Source organism: Sus scrofa, chromosome 6 (genome assembly GCF_000003025.6).
Source record: "Sus scrofa isolate TJ Tabasco breed Duroc chromosome 6, Sscrofa11.1, whole genome shotgun sequence".
Lineage (NCBI taxonomy): Eukaryota > Metazoa > Chordata > Mammalia > Artiodactyla > Suidae > Sus > Sus scrofa.
This window is the reverse complement of record NC_010448.4, coordinates 76,349,076-76,359,215: the sequence shown is the minus strand read 5'-3', so window position 1 is coordinate 76,359,215 and position 10,140 is coordinate 76,349,076. Positions and strand designations below refer to the sequence as shown.

The 10,140-nt window shown below is 50.7% G+C and overlaps 1 protein-coding gene across 1 annotated transcript; it reads right to left on the bottom strand.

Moving 5' to 3' along the window:
- Positions 299 to 4,521, bottom strand: ACTL8 (actin like 8). Its single transcript, XM_021097835.1, has 2 exons — positions 4,108 to 4,521; positions 299 to 1,505 (listed from the first exon to the last, which is right to left on the bottom strand). The coding sequence occupies exons 1-2, from the start codon at positions 4,453 to 4,455 to the stop codon at positions 756 to 758; spliced, it is 1,098 nt and encodes a 365-aa protein (XP_020953494.1). The 5' UTR covers positions 4,456 to 4,521; the 3' UTR covers positions 299 to 755.

Here is a 10,140-nt window from a genome sequence, read left to right as displayed (position 1 = left end):
TTCTCCAATATTTACTGACTAAATATTACACTAATAGGGATGCAAACTTCAGCTGAGCATCGGGACATCTGGGATGACGTCGGGGTGGGGATGGGGGGTGTGGTAGCGGAAGAACAGGAGGCTCTGAGCCCTGATCTGCTCTGCTCAGTGAGAACTGTGGTCCCCAAAGTCCTCACAGGCTGCCCCAGCTCCACCCCAGCACTCCGTCCTTCCCAAGGGACTTCCCACCCTACCCCCATTCAACACAGAAGCCAGCGCTTCCAAACAAGTTGTTTATTTGCACATATAAAACAAGACCCTGGCCAGGGGCCCTGGGACAGGCAGGGCACAGCCATCTCCCTGTAGCATGTCCTCCCGGGCCAGAAAGACTATGTAGGTCTAGAAACTTCAACTCTCCCCGTCCCCACCCTCCCCATCCCTACTCAAAAATAAGTCTCTCTTGCCCCAGTTAAAACCTACTCCATCAAAGGAACGGGACCACCCAAGGGAGATGCCAGGACAAACGAGTGGCTACAGAGCATGGAGATGGCCACTGGCCACTGTCATCCATCCCAGTGGGCCACACCCTGTCCTCCCATGGGTTGGATCCCATCTTGAAACAAGATAAAACCCTAGGATTTAATAAAAAAAAAAAATCCCTGGCGACCTCCAAATTCCAAAACTGGCTAACCCCACCCTGGCCCTGCCCCTATTGCTGGAATGGATCCACCCGTGCCCATCTGATGGGAGCCGGGTCCCAGGAACCAGCCAGCGGGTCACGGCTTTAAGCTCTCGTCATACTCCTCTCTGGTCAGCCATCCAGCCTTGTACGTCGACAGATGAGCCACTATGGATGCTCCCAGCCACACGCTAAAATTCCTGTTGGAACCCATCCACACGCTGGCATGGCTGGAACAGAAGTGATCGGCAACCAACTTGCACAGGCGCTTGGTGAAGCCAGGATAGAGGGTGTTGCCCCCGCAGGCCACGAGGTGGGAGACGAGCAGAGGCTGCAGGGCGGCCTCGCAGGTCTCGATGGACTCCAAGGCGACCTGGGAGATGCTGGGCCCCTGCATGTCGAACACCTGGGGGCTGAAGAACATCTCAGGGGCCAAGCGCTGCAAGGGGGTCAGCTCCACGCAGGTACCATCAGGGAGGCGATAGGTGTTACTCTCATCCGAGCCCCTCGGCAGGTTCTGACAAAAGTCTAGCGCCTCCCCCAGATTCTGCGGCACGTAGCACTTGTTCATCTGCGTGGTGCTCACCGTTTCCAGCTGAAACAGGTTGTGCTGGTCGACATTCTCCTTGAAGAGGCTCTTAAAGAGATAAGCCGAGAGATCCTGGCCTGCGAACTCCAGCGTCTTGGCGCTGGACCGCAAGGGGCGGCCCAGATGGAAAGGCTGCACGCGGCTCAGGCCGTAGCCCGAATCCACCACCACGCCGCTCAGGAGGCCGGAGGCGTACAGAGACATCTCCAGCTGGTCAGCCAGGAGGACGGACGGGACATCCAGTAACTCAAACATAATCTGCAAGAAGGCAGGAGACAGACACTCAGGGTGTTTTTCTCAAGGGCCCAGATCCATCTCTGTCTTCCCCTCACCGCGCATCTGCTCTCAAAGCTGAAGTCCGCACAGACCTGTCTTCAAGGGACTGGCTGGCCCCTTGGAGCTCACGCTGGGGGAGTGAGGGGAGGGCTCTAGAGGGTTAGAAAGAGCCGGATTTGCCCTCCGGAGCTCACTTGATGAAAGCCTTTCTGAAGGCCATTTTGGTGGAGGGCTGGGAAGAGCCCTTGGCCTGTAAGAAAGGGCACTGGGAGGCCTGGTTATGTGAGCAGTGGGGGCACAAGCGGCGGCCAAGGTCAAGGGACAGATGTGCGGCCTGAACTGTTTTTTAAGAAGAAAGAAGAGATGAGAAAAGAAACAAGTACTGCCTGTTCACTGCTGCCTCCAAAAAAGTGGGGAAAGAAGGGAGGTGGGGAGGAGGGAGGGAAGAAGAGAAGGAGGGAGGGGAAGGGGAGGAGGGAGGGAGGAGGGAGGGGGGGGGGGGGGGGGGGGGGGGGGGGAGGGGAAGGGGAGGAGGGAGAGAAGGAGGGAGGAGGGGAGAGAAGGGAGGGAGGAGGGAGGGGGAGGATGGAGATACCCTCACCTCCTGGCAAATGAAGCCTAATTTTTAAAATAAAAACTTTTCAAACACCAAGACAAAGCCAGACTTCTCATCTTGAGGGTCTGGCAAAGTCCCTAGGCTAATTTTTCCCCCACCATCATCCCCTGGATCTTTACAGAACACCCCCACACACACACCTCAATTCCCCAGCTCTGGCTGCGTTCCAAGTTTCTGACACTACAGAGGAAGAAAGGCTGTAAAACAGTCCAGCCTTTGGCCACTTACTGGCTTTGCAGGTGCACACGGGCCCATCTTCTCCCCAGGGGGAGGGAGCTCCCTCCTTCCCACACCCGGAGGATGGTCCCTTCACCATCCACGTCCCACATAGAAGCCAAGGTTCTCTTTCCCAAATAGAGAATCGACTATGACCCCACCCCCACCCCCACCCCCACCCCCACCTAAAACGCCCCAGGAGTTTATTCATTTCGAGCAGGGTTGGCAGGCATTTTCTATAAACAGCTCGAGAGTCAGGGTGGCCAGATGTAGCAAATAAAAATACAAGGTGCACAATTAAATCTGAATTTCAGACAGACAACAAATAATGTTTCAGTACAGCCCATGCAATATTTGAGACCTACTTATACTAAAACATTCTTTGCTGTGGGTCCGACACTCAAATCTATCGTGTATTTGTATCTAGCAAACCTACAACAGCAAATATTTTAGGCTTTATGAGCTAGAGTCTCTGTCACAACTCCTCAGCTCTGCAGTGTCAAAGCAGCCATGGATGATATGTAAATGAGTGGGCATGGCTGTGTGCCAATAAAACTTTATAAAAACAGATGGCCAGCCAGACTTGGCCCACTGGCTGTAGTCTGCCAATCCTTGATTTAAAGTAAAATCCCACCACTTCCCACAGGGTGCCAGGCCCATGAAATCTGGCCCCTGAAAATCTCACTGTCCTGTATCCCTCTTGCCACCCTCCTAGTTCACTGGGTTCCTGCATCACGGGATAAAACCACCTCCTCAAAGAAGCCCTCCCTGATCACCCTCTTCAAAGAGGCTCCCCTTCTCCCCACAGTTATCACCCCATTGCAGTTTGTTTCTAGCTTCCTTTCTTTTTTTTTTAGGGTTGCACTCACAGCATAGTGGAAGTTCCCAGGCTAGAGGATGAATCAGCACTGCAGCTGCCAGCCTACTCCACAGCCACAGCCACAGCAACACCAGATCCGAGCCACATCTTCAACCTACACTGCACCCTGCAGCAACTCCGGATCCTTAGCCCCCTGAGCGAGGCTAGGGATTGAACCCACATCCTCATGGATACTAGTCGGGCTCTTAACCCACTGAGCCACAACTGGAACTCCTAATTTTGTTTCCAGAACTGAACTGCTATCCGGAATTCTTATTTGTTAACTTATTCACGGTCAAGTCTTCCCCCAGAATATAAGCTTTTTGAGTTCCGGAATACGATCTGCAAACATTCACGGAATCCATGAGTATCCAGGGTCCCCTGGGCTCCGGAAAAACCCTGTCCACAGAGCCTCTTCTCCGCCACGTTCCTTCTGAAGGAGGCGTCTCTGTCCGCCCCCTCTCACCTAACGCAAGAGCCGGGCACACACGATGTACTCAGCAAATGCGTGTGGGGCAAATTATTTAGAAAACAGAGTTTCTAGGAATTCCCGTTGTGGCTCATCAGTTTAAGAACCCAACTGGTATTTTTGAGGATGTGAGTTCGATCCCTGGCCCCGCTTAGTGGGTTAAGGATCCGGCATTGCCATCAGCTGTGGTGCAGGTCGCAGAGGTGGCTCAGATCTGGCATTGCTGTGGCTGTGGTGTCGGCTGGCAGCTATAGCTCTGATTTGACTCATAGCCTGGGAACATCCATATGCCATCGATGCAGCTGTAAAAAGGGAGAAAAGAAAAAAAAAAATAGGCACAGTTCCTGATGCCCATTCATGTCTGAACCCAAAGTGCCAGGCTATTCCTTGCCCCCTGGTGAGGGCAGCCCCCAGAAGACCATACCTCCAGGGTCTTCTGTCGGTCACCAGGCTCCTTCAGCGGGGACTCTGTGACCATCACAGGCGAGTCGTCATGCTCCTGCCTGTGCTTCTCCAGGACAAACGACCAGAGGTGCTCCACACCCTCCCAGTTGAGGACACGGCCACGCTGCACGGGGTAGCTAAAGGTGTCAGGCCGGCACATGTCGATGCCTAGACTCACGCGCCGCCGGGCGTAGCTGGGGCCGGGGTTCTCCCTGCAGGGGATGTAGTTCACGATGCTCGGGAAGATCAGCTGGGGCTCGTTCCACCCGGCCAAGCCGGACTTCAGAAAGCCGGACCCGTGGTCGATGATAATGGTTCTTGCAGCCATGGCAGAGGTGGCAGAGGTAGGATAGGTCTGCTGGATGTGGTTCCTGAGGATGCTTGGCCAAGAGGGACCACCTGTGGAGAGAAAGGATGGGAGTCGTGTGGGAACCCGTTCTAGGCCGCCATCGGCTTCACCCCAGAGCCAAGCCTCGGGCTCCCCTGAGGCTGCCTGTTCCCCATTCCAAGCCTCTGCACAAGCCGTCACCTGCGCCTGGAACATTCTCATCCTGCTCCTCCTATAAGGCCCACTCGATGGCCCCAACTGGGATGTCTTGCCAACCCTGCCTTCCCACCAAGTTTCTCCCTCTGCCTTTGGCACATCTGTCTACACCAGGTGGATACACCTGCTCCCAGAGGCCCTATTACGCTTTGCACAATTGCAAGAAGCTTGTCATACAGGAAGTACATAGTGGACTTTGGCGGCCCGTCTGAGGACCAACGAGACACAAACCATCAGCCTTGGGGTCACCACCCTCAGCGATAAAGAGGCCGCAGTGAGAGCAGCAGCAGTAAAGGTGACGACGACGACAAGAGCTGTGGCTGCCATTTCTGGAGTACACACCTCCTATCTGGTGCTACGCAGAAAGCTTAAATCTTTAGGTGGAACTATGCAGAACTGTCATTTGTGTCCATCGAAATGATCAAATATCAGCAGTTTCATACGGTGTGACCTGACAAATGGTCTCCTTTCATTTTCACTACAATCTATCAGGCAGGTACCATCACGACACTCATTTTCCAGTAGGGAAACCGAGGCCCAGAGAGATGACCGCTCCTGTCGCAGGGCCATGCAAGTAATAAAAGCAGGACTGAGACCTCAACCCAAACCAGATTCCAAAGACCACGCCTGAGCATCAGGAGAGGCTGATGAGAAGATGTGGGTGTGGGAATGCACCGTGCAGCCAACATATTACACATGGGAGGCTATCAGCGGGTCATCCACTCCTGATTGCAGCCAGTTCCCTTATCTGTAAAAGTGGGGGGATACTAACCACCACGTTGAAAAGGTAGGTGTGGTTGTTCCAGACTTACTATAAAATTACAATAGCCAAGATAGTGTGGTGTTGCGGAAAACTGCACAGAGCCATAGGACAAAATGTAGAGTCCAGAAATAGATCCACACAAAAAAAGGTCAACTGGTTTTTGACAAGGTGCAAAAAAAAAAAAAGAAAGAAAGAAAAAGAACTTGAACCCATGTCTCATACTCTGTAAAAAAATTAACTCAAAATAAATCATAGACCTAAATATCAAAGCTAAAACTAAAAAACTTTTTTTTTTTTTTTTTTTTTGCTTTTTTAGGGCTATACCTGTGGCATATGTAAGTTCCCAGGCAAGGGTCGAATCAGAGCTAGAGCTCCCAGCCTACACCACAGCCACAGCAATGCAGGATCTGAGCCACGTCTGTGACCTACATCACAGCTCACGGCAATGGCAGATCTTTAACCCACTGAGCGAGGCCAGGGATCGAACCTGCATCCACATGGGTTTGTTAACCACCGAGCCACGACGGGAACTCTTTTCTTTTTCTTTTAAAAGAAAACACAGCAGAAAAATCATTGTGACTGCAGATAAAATTTCCTTAGATGTAATATCAGTGGCCTGACTCATAAAAGAACAAATTGATAAACTGAGCTTCATCAAATTTAAGAACTTTTACTCTTCCAAAGACACTGTTAAGCAAGTAAAAAGACAGGCCATGACCTGGGAGAAAATATTTACAAATCATATGTTTGATAAAGAACTTGTACCAAAAAAATATAAAGGTGGAGTTCCCGTCGTGGCTCAGCAGGTTAAGAACTTGACAGAGTCTCCATGGAGATGTGGGTTCAATCCCTGGCCTTGCCCAGTGAGTTAAGGATCTGGCATTGCCACAAACTGCGGCATAGGTTGCAGATGTGGCTCAGATCCAGTGTTGCTGTGGCTGTGGTGTAGGCCTGTAGCTATAGCTCCAATTCAACCCCTGGCCTGGGAACCTCCATATGCCACGGTGTGGCCGTGAAAAGAAAAAACACATAATTACATATACATATATATATTTCACAAAAGGAGATACACGAAATGGCAAATAAACACATGATACAATGCTCAACATCATTAGTCATTAGCGCAATGAAAATTAAAACCACAATGAGATACCACTGTGTACCTATGAGAATGGCTAAAGTTAAAGGCTGACTATTCCAAGTGCTGACAAGGAGGTAGAGTCACCGAAATCCTCACACACTGCTGGTGGGAACGAAAAAGGGTACCACCATTTTGGAAAACAGTTTGGCAACTTCTTAGAAAGTTAGATGTATACCTACCATACAACCTAGCAGTTCTACTCCTAGGGATTTACCCAAGGGGGGAGGAAAGCTTGTATTTATACAAAAACCAGATGCACATGTTTTAAACAGCCTCATTCATAATCACCCAAATCTAGAAACAAGCCAATATCCTTCAACTAGGGAAGGGATAAACCAATCCCCAGTCAATGGCATAATACTCTGCAATAAAAAGGAACAAATAGCCGATACGCACAGTAACATGAATAATTCTCAAATATATTAAGCTGAGGGAAAAGATCCAGACTGACAGGCTACAGGCTGTCGGATCCCATCCACATGACTTTCCGGAAAAGGCAAAACGATAAGACAGAAAACAAACCAGTGGTTACACCGGCAGCCAGAGGCAGAGATGGGGGCTGACCACGAGGGGTCGTGGGAGTCTTGAGGGGTGATGAGGCTCCATCCTGGTTATGCAGGTGAGTACACAACTGTAGGCATGGGTCAAAACTCTCACAACAACACAGGAGAAAGAGCGACTTTTACTCTGAGTAAAAAAAAAAAAAAAATTAAGGAAAAAAACCCAGTGGAGGTGGGGACAAATGAAAGGTATATGAAATCCCCTTGCGGAATGCAAACTGTCACACAGACAGCAGACTTCGTGCCTAGGATGCGCGTGGGTGTCTCCTGTTAAGAGAGACATCCCAGGAGGCAGTTCAGCCCGGAGGCCGCATTCAAGGCTGTCACTCTGCCAGCAATCTGCTCTGCTTCAGTTTCCGGACAGCAGTTGCACCTGCCTGTCACTGTGGAGCAGGACAGCCACTGCCAGGCCCTGGCCAGTGGCTTCCCACTGTCACCAACCTTGGGGCAGTGATTAGGCTTCACCGCCTCGAATTAGCTCTGACAACAGATGGGAGAGAGCAAACAGGAGGAGAAAGATAGAGCCGAGGCACCGGTCTCCTGTCTCTCCTGCTGGCAGGCTGAGTGATGGACTCTTCACACTGAATCACCCAGAATGATGGAGAACCAGGCACCTGGATGACATTTCAGGAAGTGGGCTCTGCCACCAACCTCCCTGCACCCTAAGGGCTGGGTGACTGATAAACGCTTCCTTGGCCCTGACAGCTGGAAACGCAGGAGAGGCAGGCAGGGCGATGGTCAGTCAAGATGCGTATTGAGGGGGCTCCCGGCTGATGGCCTAACAGACCTGGCCTGAGAACATGAGGCGGGGAGGGGCCATCTCTTCCCTGGACCATGACTGTAAGAAGAATGTATTGCTCTGAGGAGCCAGCCCCCAAGAGAGAAAGAAAAATGTACACATTCAAAAGCATTTTACTGAGTTACCTACAGTACAAACCCCTACCGAGCACTCACTATATACCCCACATCATTCTAGACCAACATGGTTCCTGACCTCTTATTCTACAGAGAGAGGTGGTCAGCAAGGACCTGGGAGGGGGGAGTAGTGCAGCGAAGAAAAAGTTCTGGTAAAAGCAACAGGGAGTATAAGGGGCAGAGACGCTTGGTGTTATTCTAAATAGAGCACTCAGAAAAGGCCTCTTTAGGAGTTCCTCTTGTGGCTCAGCAGGTTCACCTTTTCTCTGTGAGGATGCAGATTCAATCCCTAGCCTTGCTCAGTGGGTTCAGTATGTGGCATTGCTGCAAGTGGTGGTATAGCTGCAGCTGCAGCTCCGATTGGACCCCTGGCCTGGGAACTTCCATATGTTACAGGTGCAGCCATGAAAAGAAAAAGAAAGCAAAGACCTCTTTAGAGAGTGACATTTGAGAAGAGAACCAAATTCCATGAGAGAACAAGGCATCTGATTCCCTGGAAGAACATTCCAAACCAGAGGAACAGCAAGGGCCAAGGCCCTGAGGAAAACACTCTAGCTGTGGCCTAGGAACAGCCTGGAGGCCAGTACAGGGTTGGCGGCGGGGGCAGGATGGGCTAGGGAAGGGTGCTGAAGGTCTTTGATTTGTGCTTAAAGATGTGAGAAACCAGGGAGGGTTTGAGCAGAGGAATGAGGTAACCAGGATTGAGTGTTAAAGGACCATGGGGCTGATGTGCAGGAGAGGCTGTAGCAGGTGAGGAGAGGCAGAGGTGGAAGGATGGGGAAGATGACAGTAGCCTGCACTAAGGAGGGAGCTGCCAAGAAGATGAGAAGTGGTCAGACTCGGCATATATTTAAGAAAGACGGGGGGAGTTCCCGTCGTGGCTCAGTGGTTAACGAATCCAACTAGGAACCATGAGGTTGTGGGTTTGATCCCTGGCCTTGCTCAGTGGGTTAAGGATCTGGCGTTGCCATGAGCTGTGGTGTATGTCGCAGACACAGCTCAGATCCCGCGTTGCTGTGGCTCTGGCGCAGGCTGGTGGCTACAACTCCGATTAGACCCCTAGCCTGGGAATCTCCATATGCCGCGGGAGCAGCTCTAGAAAAGGCTAAAAGACAAAAAAATATAAAAAATAAGAAAGACGGGTACCCTGGAGGGCAAGACAAGATGAGGCATGAAGGACGATGCCAACATTTTTACCCTGAAAAGACAGAAGAATGATATCTCCATTTACTAAGATGAAGACTATAGAAGGAAGAGTTTGGGGGGAGGGAGGAAATCAGGAATTTTACTTTGGACAGGATACACGTTTGAGATGCCTACTAGATACACACGAAGATGTCTGAAGGCCGAGTGTACAGATGCCTGAGCTGGAGCCACACCTGGGAATGACTGAATGGTTGGGATGGCGAGTTATAGGGATGGATGAGATCATGAAGGCACTCGGTGGAAAGACCGGTGCCTGCAGGCACCAGTAAAAAGGATGAGATGCCATGGCTGAGGAAGTAGGAGGGAACCCAAAGGGAGCCATGTCTCTGAGGCCAAGCAGAGAAAATATTTCAAGAAGACAAAGAATTGAGTGGGCAGAGAAATTAAAATGAAGACAGAGAAACATCCACTGAATCTAGCCTCACAGAAGCCAGCAGGAGCCTTGGCAAGAGAGTTTCTTTGGAATGGTGAAAAGTCTGAGGGGTCAGAGAAAGAAATGCTACACCACGGGCCTGCTCTGCAGAAACATCGGAAGTGTCTGAAACAAAACATAATGTGAAGGAAGTGTTCAGAATTATGGGACATGGCCACCAACACAATGTGCATTTTCTGATTCCCAGACCCATCAGAAACAAATTCCCGCAAGAGCATTATTACAGAGTTTGGGTACCAGTCAAGATGGAGTGAATGCACTACCGCCCTCTCTACCATGGAAGATAACTAACAAGTTTGACAAAATACAAAAAGCAACTGCCTGAAGACTCTGAAAAGCGAAAGGAAAGAAAAACAGGCAGACTGAGAAGAGTCAAAACTTGGAGAAGTAAGGGGTGAGGTTCTTATTTGTTTTTCTCATCTTTTCTCTTGCAGTGTTGACCTGAGGCAGG

What these genes read in the sequence shown, in the direction of transcription:
- ACTL8 (XM_021097835.1), bottom strand. Translation starts at nt 4,455, where the DNA reads ATGGCTGCAAGAACCATTATCATCGACCACGGGTCCGGCTTTCTGAAG. An exon ending in ACCGACAGAAGACCCTGGAG is followed by an intron (nt 1,506 to 4,107) that starts GTATGGTCTTCT and finishes GCCTTCTTGCAG; the next exon opens with ATTATGTTTGAGTTACTGGA.